Consider the following 22,689-nt stretch of genomic DNA (forward strand, 5'->3'; position numbering starts at 1 on the left):
GAGACCCACAGACTCACACAAAGACCATTGTTTTTTGTCCTTCCCCCGCACCTCCGATTAGCGCGGGTGACTACGTACGGTGCGAAAGAAGTTCAACGTACACACGGCGAGGGGCAACCGCCGAGTAAGTTTTGGTGGCGAGCGAGCGAGCGAGCCTGAAAGTGGAATTCCCGGAGGAAATCCGCCAGGCTGAGCGAGGAGGTGAGGAGGCTACGCACGATTTGTCGCGCGGCAAAGAGCCCGTCCAGGGTGGCACAGCAGAAGGCGGCGACCACACCGAAGCTGACGAACACGATGGACGCAACCAGCTGCGAAACAAACAAGCAGACAACAACAACAACAATAAACAAATTTCGATTTAAAGCTTTCGTGACTGCAGGGATTCATCTTCTTGGTTCTTTCGGTAAAGTCACGTAGAATGGAAATAATAAAATAATAAAAATAAAACATAATAAAATAAATTCTCACGACGTTTCGGCCACAACGCAAGCAGCCGTCCTCAGGTGGAGAACAGGTCTGTCGAGAAGACAGAGTCTGAATGACACGCCCCAGGCTTGGAGCGTCTATTTAAGCTGGGATGGAGGGGCGAAGAGCGTCTTGACATTCAGACTCTGTCTTCTCGACAGACCTGTTCTCCACCTGAGGACGGCTGCATGCGTTGTGGCCGAAACGTCGTGAGAATTTATTTTATTGAGTTTTATTTTTATTATTTTATTATTTCCATTCTACGTGACTTTACCGAAAGAACCAAGAAGAACAATAAACAACAACAGCAATCGGAGCAGCGACGACGCCGGAACGACAACTGCGCCAGACGCCGCAACGTCCCGTGGACGTCTGGTGTGAAAGAGCTTCATGGCTCATCGGTTTCCTCCGGTGCGAATAAATATTCAGATTCTGACCGATGCATGAGCAGAGGAAGGTGGCTCAGAGGGGGAAGGCGGGGGTCACAATGGTCACGATGTCGGTGCGACCGTCTTTTCTCGTACGGCGTTTGAACAGAATAGCGGCGGGGCTTCAAGTTGTACATTGCGGGCGTGCGAGCGTCTGCGCGTGTTATTGTCCACCGATGCGATCAGCAAGACAAACAGGGGTATGGATCGTATGGTATTTTTGTGGGCAGATACTAACACAAAAGAATAATACATCATTCGAGGCAGGGTGTGTCGTAGCCTGTGGATGGCATCGCTCCCACAAATATTTTCGCACGGGATGATTTGTTGTGACTAAACAGAGACGCGGAGCCACGCTCTGAGCGTCTAGAAGGCGTGGGGGGGGGCATTTCACGGACGCGCAGAATCAATATCAATTTCGATGGCTGTTCGCGGGGCGTTTTTGCGTTTCCTGTTTTTTTTTATTTAAGCCTCACGAAGTATGGTCGAACAACTCCCACGGCCGTCACAGCACGAGAGATGCCTTCAGCCAGCAGCGGGTTGATGCAACGGGCTGTAATTGACGTTGCAACGCCATCACTCACCATCGACGCGTGCCGCCTGCGTGTTGAACTTTGTGTGCACCGTACGTAGACATCCGTGCTCATCGGAGGGTTGGAAAGAGTCCCGTTCACGGGCGCGGAATCGAGAGGCCTTCGCGATGCCATAGGCGGAGTTTGACTTCTGTATGTCGAGGATTGGGGGAGGTTTGGGGGGAGGGCTCGCTGTTGCTGCCCAGCCCCCCCTCCCCCTCCCGTAGTACCTAGACTCAAACCCAGGAGCTCGGCGTTGTGGGCAGAGGTCGCAAACGGGGTTTGATTTCTTACCCCGTACCCGGCCGCACCAGGGTCGCAAACGGGTACCCGTACCCGGCCGTACCCGTACCCTACCCGTACCCGGCCGGCCGGGTACGGGTAGGGTACGGGTATCGGATACCTGATTGCGACCTCTGGGATGAAGCCATGTTGCAGGCGCGGGTGGGTTGATTCTAGGAACTTGAATTGTGAGAAGAGACAAGACGTTGGGAAATGAGTGACAAACGGTTACTTACCAGTGACTCACGGCCTACCCGTACCCGGCCGCACCAGGGTCGCAAACGGGTACCCGTACCCGGCCGGGTACAGGGGCGTCACGAGCCCCTTGGGAACCCCAGGATGCTCACCGCCGCGTGAACTTTTGCAAGATGAGCTCCCTATTTTACCAATTTCCTTTTAAAATCACACACACACACCGTTTGCAAACTCAGCCAGCGAATGTAAATTGTATTATTGTAGGAAGTATTGGAATGTTTTTTTTTCTCGGTTGGATTACGGAGCTCAAAAGTGGAATCGGTGAATATTTACTTTGCCGCGGTCAATTTCCACTTTCGTTGATTTTCCTGTTATGAAACGGCAATTTGTTCTTCATTTGTTTTCTTCTCTCCCCGCCCCCGAAACATTTTATTTCAACAAAGCACGACTTTCGCAGCGCGCAGATAAAACGAGACCGCTTAGGCCACCAACGCAGGAGTGGCGCCGGTCTCGCCGAGCCAAACACCGCTGAGATGCTGGGCGAAGATTCCACGATTTTCCCGGCTGCTTGCCAGTAAAACACGGAGCAGATTTCAGAGCGCAGTTATTCACCCGAATGAATCATCGTGAATCTGCGCGATCTCACACGGAGCCTTCATTCGGCCCCACGTTTAAACTCAAGAATCGAGTTATTAAAAAAAATATTTGTAGAATTTATTTCTCCCCCCCCCCCCAGCTCATTAGTATCATTGTTCTCCGATATTTTGCGTCGCTTTGCAATGCTGAGCTCGCCACCCACTCGACTCACAGCACCAACTGCCCGGGTTCGACTCCTGACTCGGTCACCGTTCTGTGTGCAGTGTGCGTGTTCTACCCCCCCTCCCCCCCTTCTGTTCGGCACGGGTTTTCTCCGGTTGATCATGTATCCTTCCACAGCTCAAACAAAGCACGCTGTGACTCGTGTTGTGGCCATGCATCCCAATGCTGAAACATCGCCTGCATATTACACACTGGTAACATTGTCCCCTGCTGGGGGAAATCCAGCAAAGAATACTTGGCAGGACCCTCCTGAAGAAGAGTCTTGAGACTCTCTTGGGTAAAGAAGGGGAAACCAAACTAAGATAAATTATTTTCTCAACCAAATAAATACCACAATCGATTAGAAGGTCGTGTGTTGTGCGATGAAGCGTGGGTACTTCCACTTCTTCCAAGACGTCTATCCAGCGTGGAAGAGTAGGCCAAATACCCACGCAGCTCCCCCCAGAGAGCTCCCTCTAGCGGAGGACCCTATCCGCCAGCAGTTGTCTTAGGCGAGCAACTGCGGGGGCTTTGCCTTCGCCCCTCTTCAATGTCGCATGAACGGGGGGGGGGGGGGGGGGAGAGGGACATTCGGGGACGTTGTTGCTGGACTCACCATTTGCCGGCGGTTCTCCACGAGACTCACTCCGAGGAGGCCGAGGAACGCTCCGAAGCCCAGCTGCAAGGCAACGGGAGGGGCAGCAGCGTGCGCCTGAGCAGAGGGCCCAGCAATCTGCTCGTCTCAAAAAAGCATCGCGGCTCCTTGAACCGTCGGCGAATGAAACGATAAAACGCTGGCCAGCGTAGCAATAGGGGTTTGCCCCCTTTTCTGGCAATATAAAACAAGTTTGTGTGAAGATGTTAAAACACCAAAACAGACTCATACTGGTAGGAACCTCCTGGTTACACCAGCCCACAGGGGATTATTGTGTCGGTCCGTCCGTCGTGCATCCAAAAATGGGAGGGGTGGGGTTGGGTGGAGAGGGGAGGGTGGGGAGGGGCTGGGTGGGGAGGGTGGGGCTGGGTGGGGGGTGGGAGGGGTGGGGCTGGGTGGGGAGGGGCTGGTCACCCCGTGGTGCCCTTATAAAACTCAACGTTTAACCTACTCACGCCGGCTTGTGCTCACCCTCACAGTCGGCCATATTTGCGGAATACACCACGCCGCCGTTGACCCTGGCCATTGACCGAGCAACCCAACGTTCCTACCAGCTCCCTCCACAGGACAATGTGTTTATTCAAGGAATGTTGTCTGCATTAACCACACGTACTTGTGGTGAACGTGGAAACAAAAAACGTGCTCTGATCATTATCTTTGATGCATTGTCTTTGAAGCTGATTGGTCCACTGATTCATTCCTTGAATAAGGAATCTGTTTGGTGTTTTAACATCTTCACACAAACTTTGTTTTATTGCCAGCAAGGCTAAAACCCTATTGTTATATACTCTTTGGTTCTTTCGGTAAAGTCACGTAGGTGTAAAATAATTAATTTTATTTTATACCTACGTGACTTATTTTATTTTATACCTACTTGAATTTAATTAAAACATATTTTATTTTATACCTACGTGACTTTACCGAAAGAATCAAAGAGTATGGATCCCCGCAGTCACGAAAGCTTCAAATCAACACTATTGTTATATTTCAATACTTGGCAAGAAAGGTTCCATACTGCTCGCCAGCGTGGATATCGAACTCCATTCGCACCGTCCGTAGCCGACACGCGCTCAGCGGAGCGGCGGCGGCGCGGGTGTCAGGCCAAACAAACCCCGAACACTATGAGACCTCCTTTACCAGTGGCAAAATATAGTAGTAGGTTTTAACCCTTTCAACTGGTACAAAACTGACACCTTTATACATGATGCCTTGTATAAAGGTGTCAGTTTTGTACCAGTTTAAAGGGTAAAAACCTACTACTAAACCCCGAACACTCAAAGCGGTTCTCAAGAAACGAAGTTCCCAATCAAGTGCGCCCGAAGAGGAGCGTCTTCAGTCGGCGTAACGACCACGTTGACGATCCGTGCGTGCACTGCCCTCCAGGGGACGTACAGATCACGGACCACGAAATCGATCACGGGTAACACTGGTCAACACACTTTTTCTGGCATAAGGTATTCCAACGGGTTGAAGGTTATTTTGGGGTGCTGATTCCAAATCTTGCATCAGTTTTTGTCTATCACATCAGGTTTTTGAGAAATCAAATATTGCATTTTCAATAAAAACTGCAGAAGAAAAATGTTAAATAAATGTGGATATCTACATAAAATTATATTATAAACACACTATCCTAGAAATACAGCACCATATTTTAACACTATAGCAGTCACTGACTCGCAACAACTTGCAATCATAAGTGACAGAGTTAATTTCGGGTAAAATCAATGAAAATGTGGTATATACCGATAGCATAAACATGAGATGTGAGAGAGCAAATCTGAGATCAGATTTGGAATCAGCACCCTGAAATTAGTCTAGAACAGCTGCAAAAGTCCAGACCAGAAAAAAATGTGTTTTTTTGACCAGTGTAATCCTATTATGAGGAGGATGCTGCTGCTGTTTGTCGTTTTAAGAAGATCTCTTGCACAGCGTGGATTGAAGGTGATATGGAGGAACCACACAGAGCAACTCACTCTTTAAACTCTCTCTCCCGCCCAAACTTTCTTGCCCCGTTAAAAAATAACCCTCCCAGATTTTTGAGGATTCAGAACGGCTAATTTTCTTCATATGATCATCAGCAGCCAGCATTTGCACCCGGGGGACTGTGTGTTGATCCAAAGCAGATGTCCTCCGCGCGGGGAACACATCTGATCGTAAGCCAAACGATGCGAATAGCTGCTAAAAACCACACTAAGCAATGAGTTACGCTGGTGGGGAGAAAACAAACCACCCCCCCCCCCCGAATTAAGTTCTCAAAGACCAAAGTCGTTTTCCCCGAGCGAAAAGGGGCCACGGGACCATCTGACGACAATCATCGACTTCATCACGGACCAATTACGTCTGGATTCCCTGGCAAACTCGTACCCGAGAGAGAAATTGCCACGCAGTTATTTTTTTTACCTTTTTTTTTGTTGTTGCTTGTGGACATTGTCGCGCATGGGCAACGGATGAAGTGTAACTGCACAAGTGCCCGGTATGATACCACTGGTATGACACGGTGTGACACCTGCAGGTGTGACACCTATGGTTGACACCTACGGGTATGCATGGAGGTAGAACTTCTTTCGCACCGTACGTAGCCAACCGCGCTCATCGGAGGTGTCGGCGGAAAGACAACAAACTAAACACAAAAATAAATTCTAAAGAAATGATTTTAAAAGTGCAAAGCTTCCAGTGGCCTCCTAATACCAGAGGGAAAGAGCATTCCAGACGGCCGCAGAAGTGCGCCTGAAAGTGCTGCGATGCAGCGGTGACCGTCTCAACGTTGGCCCAACGTCGGGCAAGTCCAGCTGGGTTCATCGGAGCAGCGACGTGTCACCGCTGACGGAAGTCAGAGACTCGGAAGAAATGAGAATCCCGTAATAAGAGAGAGTTGTGCGCCTTTTGGCGTCATCTGGTCCAACACCATGTGAGACTAGGCTCTAAGAAAAGCTGTCTCGGGTGTGGACCAATCAACTTCAAGGACAATGCATACATTATCAGAGTTGTGTTTTTTGTTTGCATTCCGACCGCAGGTATTGTGGTCAATGCAAACGTGACTCCTTGTAAAAAAGGTGTCAATTTTGTAGCCAGATTAAAGAGTAAAAAAAACAATTATAAGAGGGGTTTTTGTTGTTGTTGTTGTTGTTGGGGTTAGATCGCGTAAAAATGTGTCGTTAAAGCCGCCACCACCACCACCCGACACGGCCAATTAGTGAGCTTTGTCACGCAAACAGACCGTGGCCAATCTTGATTTGAAGCTTTCGTGACTGCAGAAATCCATACTCCTTGCTTCTTTCGGTAAAGTCACGCAGGTAGAAAAACTAAAATAAATCCCGACGTTTCGGGCGCAACACAAGCGCCCGTCATCAGTTGGGAAAGCGTGGCCTGCTGATGAGGCAGACTGTTTCAATTTGTTACGAGCACAGCGCACACCGGTGCTGTGTGTTGGAGAGCGCACGTCTAGCAACAGAGAGACGAGGCCGCGTTGGACTCACGACGATGCCCGCGTAGAAGCCGACGACGGCGACGTTGTCCGTGCGCGTGGTGCCCACGAGGCCCGTGACGAGGATGGCGGCGGCGAGGGCGAGAAGCGCGATCGTGAAGCCCAGCGCCGCCTTCTTCCGTCGCTGGTAGACGCCTGGGGAGCAGGGGGAGGGGGGTGAGGAGGATGAGGAGGAGGTGGATGAGGAGGAGGACAAGGAGGAGGATGATGAGGACGAGGAGGGAGGCGACGATGACGACCACAAGCCGACGGCGAGGCGGACGGGGAAAAGAGTCGAGGAGGTTGTAGAGACGTAGAGACGACGTAGAGTCGTAGATACGACATAGACGACGTAGAGACGACGTAGAGACGACGTAGAGACATAGAGACGACGTAGAGTCGTAGAGACGACGTAGAGACGTAGAGTCGTCGCGACGTAGAGACGCGCGCTTTGCTCACGCCACTGACTGCGGACAGAATAATAACGAGCGCATTTAAAACTCAAAACTCTTGTTGATTTTTTTTACCAGGTAATGCTCACTCAGCTATATCGATCTTTGTCTCAGAAGCGACCTGGCCTTCACAAACGATGAGCTCAACGAGGTGGGCTCGTCGTCGCGTGGACATTCACAGCAGCAGCAGCCGAAGAACTCTGGACGCGTGAGCGTTCATCATTATCAACGTGGAGGGGAAAGACACGCAGACTCCAAATATACAGCAGCAGGCGTCAGGGTCGGGGTCGAACCCACGACCTCCTGTACACCAGGCGAGGTAGTTAACATCTCCTAACCACCGTGATGATGAGAGAGAGAGACACACGCAAACTCCAAATATACAGCAGCAGGCGTCAGGGTCGGGGTCGAACCCACGACCTCCTGTACACCAGGCGAGGTAGTTAACATCTCCTAACCACCGTGATGATGATGAGAGAGAGAGACACGCAAACTCCAAATATACAGCAGCAGGCGTCGGGGTCGAACCCACGACCTCCTGTACACCAGGCGAGGAAATTAACATCCCGCCACCGCGGTTGCAAATTAGATGTGTAACAAATTAGATTTGTTACAAGGATGATGGTGATGATGATGGCCCCGTGTTGCCGGGTTCCCCGACTATTTTGCACGGGAGATCCGTGGTGCGTGACCACAGCAGCAGCAGCCACAACAAATGAACAAAGACAACAAACGTCGACATTGCAGGGTAGGAGCACAACACCGGGCTCCTTCGGGAATATTGCACAAGTTCGATTTAAAGCTTTCGTGACTGCAGGGATTCATTTTCTTGGTTCTTTCGGTAAAGTCACATTCTACGTGACTTTACCGAAAAAACCAAGAAGATGAATATTGCACAAGTTACAAAACGGGGTATTTGTATCCACGTCCGTTGAACTTCTCTCGCACCGTTCGTCGTCGCCCTGCCGTGCTCATCGGAGGTGCGATTAGCGGCTGCCAGCGAAGCACACGGCGATTCAAACAGAGTTGCGAATATGATACGAGCGCAAGAGGCGCCAGACGAAAAACCAAGTTGGGTGCGGGTAAAGCTCCTGCGTTGTTTGGTTTAGTGGGGGAGCGAAGGGAGGGAAGCAAGCTGTAGATTCAATATTTAAACTATTAAACTATTATTATTTTAACTAAAGGATGAGCAGCCAAGGGGATTCCACAAACGTGGAGCAGCAACGTGGAAGGATTCTTTTTTTTGCCAACCCAAAGTTTTAGCGACACGGATTTTATTTTTTAGTGTGAATAAGGCAGCAGCAGCAGCACTTCTGATGCTATTGAGGGAGATGGGCAGTGCCGCATTAAGCTAGTTGCGGGGCCTGTAGCATTTATTATAAAGGGGCCCTAAATAAAAGGAAACAAACATAAATATTAAAACACATACATTTTTTACTGGCATAGTAAAGTAATTGTATTTTTTCATTTGCTATACAGCCAGATACTACGACAAATCGCTAACCTTAAACACCCGGTCGTTCGTAAAAGTTGAAGTTAATAGAGCAAGTGCAGAATCACTGAACCGGAATTGACAGCTTGAAAGCATTTAGCGCGGGGCCCTTGAAAGTGCGGGGCCCGTTAGCATTTGTAGCTACTTGTGCTACTGGGATAATCCGGCACTGGGGGTAGGGTTAGCTGGAGAAACGAAGTGGTGTTTTAGATCTTCTTGGTTTTTTCGGTAAAGTCACGTAGAAGGGAAGTAATAAAATAATACAAATAAAACATAATAAAATAATTCTCACGACGTTTCGGCTACAACGCAAGCAGCCGTCTCCTGAAGACGGCTGCTTGCAGCCGTCTGATAATTATTTTATTATGTTTTATTTTTATTATTTTATTACTTCCCTTCTACGTGACTTTACCGAAAAAACCAAGAAGATGAATCCCTGCAGTCACGAAAGCTTTAAATCGAAATGGTGTTTCAGATGTTTGGCAGATTTGTTAAAGATGACCTCTAGGAGGAAGACGGTCCCAGTGGTTGGTCTCTCCGTAATGTGGAGGAGGGACAGATTTGAGTGAATGTAGAGGACGCAACGGTGAGTTGTATAGGAGGGAGCCAAGAGCAAAACGGAGAGCGGAGTGGTAGAGTGGAGTGAGAAGGTGGACGCAAGAGCTTGGCGGTAGGCGGGTATCACAGTAATCACACGAATGGCAGGATGGTGGTTTCAACTATATTCATACGGAGTCTGTGTAGGTATACAATTTTGTTTTAAAAAATTTTGTTGGCCATGTTGGTCAATGTGGATCCTTGAAAGGCAGTTTTGAGTCCAGGGTCATGCCTATTTATTATGTTTTATTTGTATTATTTTATTACTTCCCTTCTATCTGACTTTACCGAAAGAACCAAGAAGATATTTAAAGTGGTCGACCTGCCCAATGAGGAGTGAGTGCAGAGCCACACTAGCTTGCGGATGTAAGGGAGGTCACAATTGGCGATGTTGTAGATGAAGGGCTGGTGGTCAAAGGAATTCAAAGATTATATTTAAATGTAATCTTACATAGAACTATATTCAGTTTCAATTTGTTGACTGACTGGTTACTAAGATAGCGCCAACGTGGCAAGATGTTAACTACCTCGCCTGGTATACAGGAGGTCGTAGGTTCGATCCCGACCCAAAAATCGATATACTTGGAGTTTGCGTGTCTCTCCCTCCCCGTGGTCACGTGGAATTTTCTCCGGGTCCTCCGGTTTTCCCTCCACGTTTAGAATCAACATCAACACGCGTTTAGAGCCTTTGGCTGCTGTACATTTCCACGTGATGATAAGCCACTTCGACGAGCTGTCAGTTTATGGACACGTCGCTTCTGAAAAAAGAGTGGGCCGTACCTAGCAGAATAAATGAAAGTGATTTCCCATGACACCCACTTTTACAAACTTTTCTGGAACATCAAGGTTTGATGAGTGTTCGAGGTTTTATGAATATATATAAGGACGCGTTGGTGAACAGATGAACCAGGATAGGTGGAATTCATCTGTGAAGGAAAGAGCTCCGGTTGGATTTTTTTTCTCTTCTTGGTTTTTTCGGTAAAGTCACGTAGAAGGGAAGTAATAAAATAATAAAAATAAAACACAATAAAATAATTCTCACGACGTTTCGGCTACAACGCAAGCAGCCGTCCTCAGGTGAAGAATGAGACACTGCCAAGCTAGGAGCTTATATATAAAGCTCTGGTTGGAGTCACCACCGACCACATGGACGGACGCTTTGTCTCATCATGAGTAGCCCAATTTGAGTGAAATCGGGTGGGGGGGGGGGACAGAGTGAAAACGTGTGGTTAAACTAAACGGAGATATGAATCTTGTGAACGGTAGCTGCAGAAATCTGAGCTTCTGTATCAACTCCTAGCTGGTAACATCAGCCCCTGCCCTCTCCCTCCCCTCTCCCCACCCCCAGGTCTGGCAGCTGCTCCTGCTACATTTAGGGTCTCGTTCCAATCCTGACAATGGTTCATCTTCATCCTATTGTTCGTCAAGGCATGCTGCACCACAGTGCACAACTTGGTTTGTTACGCAATGCACACGTGTCTGTGTGGCTGTGTGTACACGTGTCTGTGTGACTGTGTGTACACATTTTTGTGTGTACACATTTCTGTGTTGCTGTGTGTACACATTTCTGTGTGGCTGTGTGTACACGTGTCTGTGTGGCTGTGTGTACACATGTCTGTGTGTACACGTTTCTGTGTGGCTGTGTGTACACATTTCTGTGTGTACACATTTCTGTGTGGATGTGTGTACACATTTCTGTGTTGCTGTGTGTACACGTTTGTGTGTGGCTGTGTGTACACATGTATGTGTGGCTGTGTACACATTTCTGTGTGTACACATTCCTGTGTGGCTGTGTGTACACATTTCTGTGTGGCCGTGTGTACACATTTCTGTGTGGCTGTGTCTACACATTTCTGTGTGACTGTGTGTACACATGTCTGTGTGTACACATGTCTGTGTTGCTGTGTGTACACATTTCTGTGTGGCCGTGTCTACACATTTCTGCACGGTTGTTTGAAAGCTGCGTTTTTTCTCTTCCGGCCTGCGCTGTTATTCCGCGGCGATGGATACTCATTGCCGTCATTGTATCGATCCCTTCAATGCAACAGCGATGGATAATCATTTCCGTCATTGTATCGATTTTCTTCAATGCAACGGCGGCGGCCTCGATGGCCTCGATTCAGAGATCGGCGACGCCTTCACGTTCGCCGTGCCCCGGGAATCGAACGTCTCGAAGCTCGTTCATTGTCAGCTCCATTAAAACATTCCTTTGAGGCCCCCCCCCCCCCACGGTTGTGTAGTTCGATCGCCAAAGAAGAGAGGCGCTGACCAAAACATCAAAACCCCGCTGCGCGTTTAACACGTGCCGAGAAAGATGTGCGCGTGTGTGTGTGAACCCTTTACCCCCCTCACTTTAAGATGTTTTTTTGTTCATGTTTTTGCTTGTTTGTTGCGGTTGCACCCGATTCAAGAGCCGAATGGCTCACAGGGCTATACCTAATAAATGAACTTGAACCCCAATGATAATGATGGGAATTCCACAGTGTTACCACGATAACCTTCTTGAATCAAAAGCCGTCTTTGCTTCAATACCCCATCGGGATTATATTAACCAATTCCATGTCTTTTGAAACAAAATGAGTTATGAATTAAACAACGAGTCAACAAGGTTCAGGGTATGTGAGAAATTAAGTTAATGCCAGGTCTCATTAGCTCAAGGGGATATTCGAATCAAATAATTGGGTAGATCTTTAGGGGTGAGTATGGAAGGCCCCATCCTATATAAAGATCATAAACTTTGTGAGTCTGGTCTTCACCATACATGTGTGTGGGAACAAGTCATTCCACGACCAAAAGAGAGTTCTGAGGACTTCAGAACAAGAGTTATTGATGCTCATCAATCCGGAAATGGATACAAAACCATTTCTAAGGTGCAGCTCAACCAATCTACTGTCAGACAGACAGCCTACAAATGGAGAAAGTTCAAGACCACGATCACTCTACCCAGAAGTGGTCGTCCTACCAAAATCTCTCAAAGAAAAAACCGGGAAATCATCAAGGAGGTCACAAAGAACCCCAGAGAAACGTACAAGGATCTGCAGACCACTCACGCATTGGCTAATGTGAGAGTTCGTGACCCAGCTGTCAGAAAGAGACTCAACAAGAACGGTGTTCTTGGAAGGATAGCAAGAAGAAAACCACCGCTCCTTATCGACATCATTGCTGCCCGTCTGAAGTTTGCCAACGAGCACATCGATGATTCACACGACTTCTGGAACAAAGTGTTGTTCTCTGGCCAGAACAAGTCAACGGTAGAAGTTTTTGGCCTCAATGAGAAACGTGCTACAATTTGGGACCTCCTTTGCCAGTACCAAAATATACCAATAGGGTTTTCCCCTTTTTTCTGGCAACAAAACTGACACCTTTTGCAAGGAATCATGTCTACATTAACCGCAATACTTGCAGTCAAATGCAAACAAAAAACAATACTCTGGTAATTTATGCATTGTCTTTGAAACTGATTGGTCTACACCAGAGACAGCTTTCTTTGAGCCTCGTCTCATATGGTGTTCGACCAGATGACGCCAAAAGGCGCACAGTTCAAGACAACGCACAACCAGAGTAATAAGGACTCGGGGTAAGCAGCTACAATTTGGGACCTCCTTTGCCAGTACCAAAATATACCAATAGGGTTTTCCCCTTTTTTCTGGCAACAAAACTGACACCTTTTGCAAGGAATCATGTCTACATTAACCGCAATACTTGCAGTCAAATGCAAACAAAAAACAATACTCTGGTAATTTATGCATTGTCTTTGAAACTGATTGATCTACACCAGAGACAGCTTTCTTTGAGCCTCGTCTCATATGGTGTTCGACCAGATGACGCCAAAAGGCGCACAGTTCAAGACAACGCACAACCAGAGTAATAAGGACTCGGGGTAAGCAGCTACAATTTGGGACCTCCTTTGCCAGTACCAAAATATACCAATAGGGTTTTCCCCTTTTTTTTGGCAACAAAACTGACACCTTTTGCAAGGAATCATGTCTACATTAACCGCAATACTTGCAGTCAAATGCAAACAAAAAACAATACTCTGGTAATTTATGCATTGTCTTTGAAACTGATTGGTCTACACCAGAGACAGCTTTCTTTGAGCCTCGTCTCATATGGTGTTCGACCAGATGACGCCAAAAGGCGCACAGTTCAAGACAACGCACAACCAGAGTAATAAGGACTCGGGGTAAGCAGCTACAATTTGGGACCTCCTTTGCCAGTACCAAAATATACCAATAGGGTTTTCCCCTTTTTTCTGGCAACAAAACTGACACCTTTTGCAAGGAATCATGTCTACATTAACCGCAATACTTGCAGTCAAATGCAAACAAAAAACAATACTCTGGTAATTTATGCATTGTTTGCATTTGACTGCAAGTATTGCGGTTAATGTAGACATGATTCCTTGCAAAAGGTGTCAGTTTTGTTGCCAGAAAAAAGGGGAAAACCCTATTGGTATATTTTGGTACTGGCAAAGGAGGTCCCAAATTGTAGCTGCTTACCCCGAGTCCTTATTACTCTGGTTGTGCGTTGTCTTGAACTGTGCGCCTTTTGGCGTCATCTGGTCGAACACCATATGAGACGAGGCTCAAAGAAAGCTGTCTCTGGTGTAGACCAATCAGTTTCAAAGACAATGCATAAATTACCAGAGTATTGTTTTTTGTTTGCATTTGACTGCAAGTATTGCGGTTAATGTAGACATGATTCCTTGCAAAAGGTGTCAGTTTTGTTGCCAGAAAAAAGGGGAAAACCCTATTGGTATATTTTGGTACTGGCAAAGGAGGTCCCAAATTGTAGCTGCTTACCCCGAGTCCTTATTACTCTGGTTGTGCGTTGTCTTGAACTGTGCGCCTTTTGGCGTCATCTGGTCGAACACCATATGAGACGAGGCTCAAAGAAAGCTGTCTCTGGTGTAGACCAATCAGTTTCAAAGACAATGCATAAATTACCAGAGTATTGTTTTTTGTTTGCATTTGACTGCAAGTATTGCGGTTAATGTAGACATGATTCCTTGCAAAAGGTGTCAGTTTTGTTGCCAGAAAAAAGGGGAAAACCCTATTGGTATATTTTGGTACTGGCAAAGGAGGTCCCAAATTGTAGCTGCTTACCCCGAGTCCTTATTACTCTGGTTGTGCGTTGTCTTGAACTGTGCGCCTTTTGGCGTCATCTGGTCGAACACCATATGAGACGAGGCTCAAAGAAAGCTGTCTCTGGTGTAGACCAATCAGTTTCAAAGACAATGCATAAATTACCAGAGTATTGTTTTTTGTTTGCATTTGACTGCAAGTATTGCGGTTAATGTAGACATGATTCCTTGCAAAAGGTGTCAGTTTTGTTGCCAGAAAAAAGGGGAAAACCCTATTGGTATATTTTGGTACTGGCAAAGGAGGTCCCAAATTGTAGCTGCTTACCCCGAGTCCTTATTACTCTGGTTGTGCGTTGTCTTGAACTGTGCGCCTTTTGGCGTCATCTGGTCGAACACCATATGAGACGAGGCTCAAAGAAAGCTGTCTCTGGTGTAGACCAATCAGTTTCAAAGACAATGCATAAATTACCAGAGTATTGTTTTTTGTTTGCATTTGACTGCAAGTATTGCGGTTAATGTAGACATGATTCCTTGCAAAAGGTGTCAGTTTTGTTGCCAGAAAAAAGGGGAAAACCCTATTGGTATATTTTGGTACTGGCAAAGGAGGTCCCAAATTGTAGCTGCTTACCCCGAGTCCTTATTACTCTGGTTGTGCGTTGTCTTGAACTGTGCGCCTTTTGGCGTCATCTGGTCGAACACCATATGAGACGAGGCTCAAAGAAAGCTGTCTCTGGTGTAGACCAATCAGTTTCAAAGACAATGCATAAATTACCAGAGTATTGTTTTTTGTTTGCATTTGACTGCAAGTATTGCGGTTAATGTAGACATGATTCCTTGCAAAAGGTGTCAGTTTTGTTGCCAGAAAAAAGGGGAAAACCCTATTGAGAAACGTGCTGTTTGGCGAAAACCAAACGGTGCGTTCGAACGTAAGCACCTCATCCCAACCGTCCAGTGTGGTGGTGGTGGCAATGTGATGCTTTGAGGCTGCTTTGCTGCCCCATGACTTGGACGGCTGGCCGTCATTGACTCAACCGTGAATTGTGCATTGTATCAGAAGATTATAGAGGAGAATGTCAGGCTTATCCATCCGTGAGCTGAAGCTGAACCGAAAGTGGCTCTCGCAGCAAGACAACGATCCTAAACCTACAAGGAGATCTACAAAAAATGGTTGCAGAAGAAGAAATTCCGCGTTTTAAAATGGGCATAGTCAAAGTCCGAAACCTAAACCCCATTCGGAATTCTAGATTTGAAGTTTTCGTGACTGCAAGGATTCATATTCTTAGGTTTTTTCGGTAAAGTCACGTAGGTAAAAAATTTAAATTTAAATTAATAAAAGTAAAATAAATATCAAGTAAGATACAGCTATCGTGCTGTGACGGTTCCACCTGAAGACGGAAGCTTGTGTTACCTCCGAAACGTCGTGATTTTTATTTTTTATTTTATTTTTATTTATTTAAATTTGAAAAATTTACCCATTCGGAATGTTGTTGCAGTACCTGAAGCGTGCTGTCCACGGCAAGGCAACCCTCAAATGTCAACGAGTTGAAGAAGTTCTGTAGGGTGGAATGGCCCCAACATGTCTCGAATCCGGTGTGAGAGTGATTGACCAACGCTTTAGAGGAAACGCTTCGCTGCTGTCATCGCTGCACAAGGAGGCGCCACCGGTGACTGACGGCTGCTTGCGTTGTGGCCGAAACGTCGTGAGAATTGTTTTATTATGTTTTATTTTTATTTTATTTTTATTATTTTATTACTTCCCTTCTACGTGACTGACGGCTGCTTGCGTTGTGGCCGAAACGTCGTGAGAATTGTTTTATTATGTTTTATTTTATTTTTTATTATTTTATTACTTCCCTTCTACGTGACTGACGGATGCTTGCGTTGTGGCCGAAACGTCGTGAGAATTGTTTTATTATGTTTTATTTTTATTTTATTTTTATTATTTTATTACTTCCCTTCTACGTGACTGACGACTGCTTGCGTTGTGGCCGAAACGTCGTGAGAATTGTTTTATTATGTTTTATTTTTATTTTATTTTTATTATTTTATTACTTCCCTTCTACGTGACTGACGGCTGCTTGCGTTGTGGCCGAAACGTCGTGAGAATTGTTTTATTATGTTTTATTTTAATTTTTATTATTTTATTACTTCCCTTCTACGTGACTGACGGATGCTTGCGTTGTGGCCGAAACGTCGTGAGAATTGTTTTATTATGTTTTATTTTTATTTTATTTTTATTATTTCATTACTTCCCTTCTACGTGACTGACGACTGCTTGCGTTGTGGCCGAAACGTCGTGAGAATTGTTTTATTATGTTTTATTTTTATTTTATTTTTATTATTTTATTACTTCCCTTCTACGTGACTGACGGCTGCTTGCGTTGTGGCCGAAACGTCGTGAGAATTGTTTTATTATGTTTTATTTTAATTTTATTTTTATTATTTTATTACTTCCCTTCTACGTGACTGACGGCTGCTTGCGTTGTGGCCGAAACGTCGTGAGAATTGTTTTATTATGTTTTATTTTATTTTTTATTATTTTATTACTTCCCTTCTACGTGACTGACGGCTGCTTGCGTTGTGGCCGAAACGTCGTGAGAATTGTTTTATTATGTTTTATTTTAATTTTATTTTTATTATTTTATTACTTCCCTTCTACGTGACTGACGGCTGCTTGCGTTGTGGCCGAAACGTCGTGAGAATTGTTTTATTATGTTTTATTTTTATTATTTTATTACTTCCCTTCTACGTGACTTTACCGAAAGAACCAAGAAGATGAATCCCTGCAGTCACGAAAGCTTTAAATCGAAATCTAAAGGTTCACAATCTTTTACGCACATGGTTATTGAACGCAGAATAATTTGAGGATGAATACATGTTGAAAGAGTATCATGTTTGTTTTTACGTCATGTGTTTTAATCAGGTTATCCTTATATATTATTCGGACTTAGATTAAGATCGAATAACATTTGAGGTTTTAAATATTTTATAATGTGGAAATCCTGAGGAGTTCGCAATAACTTTTTTCTCGGCACGGTATAATCCAAGGCAGTGTGACTGCAGGAACTAAGTGATATATGTGTTTAATTCGCGACTGTTCTGTCGCATAAATCTAAAGCAGAGAGTTGATCTCCTGTTGATCAACTCAGCCTGAAATGGGTAGCCTGTGCATTAGTGGAGGTGGTGGTTGTGGCCGCGGTGGTGGTGTGGGTGGTGGCGGTAGTGGCTAGCGGTGGTGGTGGGGTGACCCTGGGGAGACAGAGTTATCCAGGCATGGCGCCGTGGTTTGCGCCACACACTGCAATCCACGTGTGTGTCGCGCTGGCCTTAATAGGCACTCGCTAACAGCACTTTCCCCCCGTGGTGTTTCAAGGCTAATGATAGGACACCTGTATTTGTCTTGGTGAGCGAGCGTGTGGGTGTGTGTAACTGCAGCGTGTATACTTTGTATATTCAATTCCTTCCCTTTGCTGTGTTTACCAGCACTATCCAAAAAAACACCAACACGCTATACCGTTAGCCACCTTGGTTATTTCAGTTTTAGTAAAAAAAAAAATGCGATGTACGATTTCGTGAAAGCCAACTCATCGTTTCACGAAGAAAATGTTGGCACGCAACCGGCGGTAGATTACAGTGATGCTATTCTGGCTTTACCACAGTCACCGTCATCGTTAATCACAGTACAACACAGCGTTGCCTTGCAGCCAACACTATTAAGCAATGCACATATTTGCGTGGGGCCCAAAAGATCCAAAGACCTCGGGGTTGCATGCGGTCCTTCTAAATCGTCTGACGCGTTAATCTAAAGCAGTGGTTCTTCGCCGTTTTGTGTCGTCTGCGCCCATTTTTTGTTCTCAGAGAGGGCATCTCGCACTCCCAGGGGATGCGTTCACTCCGGTTTAAGAACCACTGATCTAAAATATTTAAAAAAAGATATTTTATTTTATCAGGTACGGCCCACTGAGCTATAAAGCTCTTTAACAGAAGCGACCCGGCCACAAATGATAGCTCAACGAAGTGGCTTATCACGTGGAGATTTACAGCAGCCAAATCCTCTGAACGCGTGGTGATGTTGATTCTAAATGTGGATGGGGAAAAAAACGGGAGGACCCGGAGAAAAATCCACGCGACCATGGGGAGAGAGAGAGAGATAGAACACGAAAACTTCAAATGTACAGCAGCAGGCATCAGGGTCGGGATCTAACCCACGACCTCCTGTACACCAGGCGAGGTAGCTAACATCTCCTAGCCACCGTGATGATGAGAGAGAGACACGCAGACTCCAAATATACAGCAGCAGGCGTCAGGGTCGGGATCTAACCCACGACCTCCTGTACACCAGGCGAGGTAGCTAACATCTCCTTGCCACCGTGATGATGAGAGAGAGACACGCAGACTCCAAATATACAGCAGCAGGCGTCAGGGTCGGGATCTAACCCACGACCTCCTGTACACCAGGCGAGGTAGCTAACATCTCCTTGCCACCGTGATGATGAGAGAGAGACACGCAGACTCCAAATATACAGCAGCAGGCGTCAGGGTCGGGATCGAACCCACGACCTCCTGTACACCAGGCGAGGTAGCTAACATCTCCTTGCCACCGTGATGATGATGAGAGAGACACGCAAACTCAAAATACACAGCAGCAGGCGTCAGGGTCGGGATCCAACCCACGACCTCCTGTATACCAGGCGAGGTAGTTAACATCACCCAGCCACCGCGGCTCCCTGGCCAAACTTAAACTCTTCAACATCGAGTAACACAGGCAAGCGTAGACGGGAGATGAAAGAGAGAGAGAGCTTAAAAAAAAACCCACCGCTAAATAAGTGCACACGTTTGACGACGCAATAACAAGCGAGGCCGAAAACAGGGAGAGCCTCTCGCAATTGAACCGAGCGATGTGCCCCGCTCACGAATGCACTCAAGCCCGTATCTATATTTAAAGCGAACGCTCTGGGAGAATGCAGCCGTAGCCACCGTAGCCGCAGCAGCAGCCGCAGCAGCCTATCGTCGTTATTATTACTTTGCTATGCGCGACTACCCCAACCTCGGCTGCATTCGGCTGGCAAACTCACCGTCCGCACTCGTGAAATTGTATAAAGCAGAGCACCTGGCGTGAGAGAGTCGGCAAAATCAAAATAACAAACAGAGACATCTGTTGTTGTGGTTGTTGGTTCTTTCGGTAAAGTCACGTAGAAGGGAAATCATAAAATAAGAAAAATAAAACTAAATAAAATAATTCTCACGACGTTTCGGCCACAATGCAAGCAGCCGTCCTCAGGTGAAGAACAGGGTTGTCGGAAAGACAGCGTCTGGGGAAAACAGACCTGTTCTTCACCTGAGCACGGCTGCTTGCGTTGTGGCCGAAACGTCGTGAGAATTGCATTTTATTATGTTTTATTTTTATTATTTTATCATTTCCCTTCTACGTGACTTTACCGAAAGAACCAAGAAGACGAATCCCTGCAGTCACGAAAGCTTTAAATCGAAGAAAAAATACTATATTGTTTAAAAGATATATATATAACAGCCTTTTGCCCGTCCAAGGACGGATGTATTGCAGTAAATGTGAAACTTGCAAGCGAAAAGCAGCACGCGACGTGATATATTCATTGCATCAATTCGTGTGAAACTTGTAAGGGCGCGGTGACACAGACTTAGTTCATGTCAAGGTTATAATCCCTCGTTCATCACGACGTCCTTTTTACTTCGATGTCTCAACAGCGTGACGGAGATCACGTGACGTGAGGGTTCTGCCTTTGTAGTGAGGGTTGTGAGTTGACGCCGAGGAGGGGGGAGGAGGCGCCTCGCCCCCCCCATGTGGAGTGACGTTAGCCGCTAAGTATTATGAATGGAGGGGGGGGTGTCAATTTGTAGAACGTCACCTTATAAGTTATAATGATTATAATTAATGAGGGGGGCTGGTCAACGTGGAGTGACGTCACGCGCGGGACACACAGACATTCTTGGCTCATTATCGTGGTAAACACGACACGCTCGATCTGCTACGCAGCAGCAGCATGACGCCGCCGCCGCCGCAGTTCAAGTGACAGCCGTTGGCTTTCAGAGTGACGGAGGCGCCGACGGAAATGAGCCAGTCACTGAGTGTGAGTGGAGCAGACTGAGTGGAGCAGGCTGAGTATGAGGAGGAGTCAGATGCCTTGCGCGGTTCATTCGTAAGCATCCTCTCTCTCCTCTCTCTCTCCTCTCTCCTCTCACACACTCACACACACTCACACGCGTCCATCACCCTGCAAATAAGTGAGGCATCACCCGTGCGTCATGCCACGTGTTCACACAGTGACCAGGCTTAGAGCTGCTAAACCTGTGATGTGTGCGTGCGGTAAGTATGCTGAGCTTAAATTTCGATTTAAAGCTTTCGTGACTGCAGGGATTCACCTTCTTGGTTCTTTCGGTAAAGTCACAACGCAAGCAGCCGTCCTCAGGTGAAAAAGCAGGTCTGTTTCTTCACCTGAGGACGGCTGCTTGCGTTGTGGCCGAAACGTCGTGAGAATTATTTTATTATGTTTTATTTTTATTATTTTATGCTGAGCTTCTTGCGCACGATGGACAGCCCCGGATTTAAAGTTCAATCGCAGGTGAATGTGCATTCATTTTATATGTTGTGTTTAAAAAGTTGATGCATTCGCTAAATTTCAGACCGGGGCAAAAAATCCTGCTCAGATCGGAAGTCTAATCGGCTGTCACATGTCACCTCGGGTACACTCGTCATGTGGAACAATTTGCGTCATGTGGAACAAAATGCGTCATGTGGAACAACACGAATCATGTGGAACAACTCGCGTTCTGTGCAACATCACGCGTTCTGTGGAACAGCGCGCGTTCTGTGAAACATCATGCGTTCTGTGCAACACCACGCGTTCTGTGCAACAACACGCTTTATATGCAACACAAATACGGAATTAAAAACTCATGAACAGCAACAGCGAACGCATTCTCGTCCAATTTTGTTTTATGTCAAGATCGCGGCATTTTAACTGAAAAAATCATCGCGCAGTTCTGCAGCGCAACAAATGAAACATGGTTTTATATATAGCTATATAGCTCTATCGCTCTATTTCAGAAGCGACCTGGCCGCAAATGATAGCTCAACCAAGTGGCTTAACACGTGCAAATTTATAGCGGCAGCCCAATACACTGAACGCGTGATGTTGATTCTAAACGTGGAGGGAAAAAACCAGAGGACGCAGAAAAAATCCACGCGACCACGGGGAGAGAGAGACACGCAAACTCCAAATATATAGAAGCAGGCGTCAGTGTCGGGATCGAACCCACGACCTCCTGTACACCAGGCGAGGTAGTTAACATCTCCTAGCCACCGTGATGATGATGATGATGATGAGAGAGAGACACGCAAACTCCAAATATACAGCAGCAGGCGTCAGGGTCGGGATCGAACCCACGACCTCCTGTATACCAGGCGAGGTAGCTAACATCTCCAAGACACCGTGGCGAGATGCACACAATAACCCGAAATATTGTTTTAATCAAACTCCCGATGCCATCGAACTACTGACCAAACTCAGCGTACGACCACAACTCTATATGGTAATCGCACCGCAGATTTGACAGCGAAAGAGAGACACACAGAGAGGGACTGAGATATTTACCAATAGCCTCCACGGAATGCAGATGTGGTTGGAATATGCTTGAGACTTGCTGCGAAGACATGCCGAATTCAATATCCTGATCGCCTCCAAGACAAAAAAAATGAAATCGCCTTTCAAATATGTCTTGCTTTTTAAAAGATGGGCAACACTGAAACAACAATAAAACAAAACAACTCAACGACCCTAACCTGGCAGTAACCTAAAGCCACCTGCACCTTAATTGCTTCCCCTTTGCTGTAAAATTCGCAACTCCCCGGCACCGATTTGACCACTCAAAGGGGGCCTTGTTGAGTCGCCTGCTCCCAGAGATTTTTGGCCAGCGGCAAGACGCGAAGCTCACGCAGACAAACCCCGCTGGCTAGAGCCGTGCACCGGTCACATCGAGGCACCCACGACCTCTCTCTCTCGATGCCACTGGGCCAGCGAGAGAGGAGACAACGTGCGAGATGTTTTTTTTTCTTTTGGTGGAGGAGGAGTGAGGATGATTGGGGGGGTGGTGGTGGTGGGTGGTGGGTGGTGTTTGGGAAACGTAGAATGTCTGTGGGATGATGCGAGCGTGAAGAAGACAGCCTCAAC

The 22,689-nt window shown here is 46.6% G+C and overlaps 1 protein-coding gene across 1 annotated transcript in view; it reads right to left on the reverse strand.

Annotated features, from left to right (window-relative positions):
- The window catches only part of LOC144950194 (transmembrane protein 255B-like), a 30,212-nt gene extending 8,032 nt beyond the window's left edge, over nucleotides 1-22,180 (reverse strand). Inside the window, exons 1-4 of the mRNA XM_078880271.1 lie at nucleotides 22,114-22,180; nucleotides 6,872-7,014; nucleotides 3,357-3,419; nucleotides 219-308 (exon numbers count right to left, since the gene is read on the reverse strand). Of these exons, the coding sequence (XP_078736397.1) occupies nucleotides 219-308; nucleotides 3,357-3,419; nucleotides 6,872-7,014; nucleotides 22,114-22,174 (357 nt within the window). The 5' untranslated portion in view covers nucleotides 22,175-22,180. The remainder of the gene's footprint in view (nucleotides 1-218; nucleotides 309-3,356; nucleotides 3,420-6,871; nucleotides 7,015-22,113) is intronic.
- Between the last annotated feature and the right edge of the window lie 509 nt (nucleotides 22,181-22,689).

This window comes from Lampetra fluviatilis, chromosome 56 (assembly GCF_964198595.1).
Source record: "Lampetra fluviatilis chromosome 56, kcLamFluv1.1, whole genome shotgun sequence".
NCBI classification, from domain to species: domain Eukaryota; kingdom Metazoa; phylum Chordata; class Hyperoartia; order Petromyzontiformes; family Petromyzontidae; genus Lampetra; species Lampetra fluviatilis.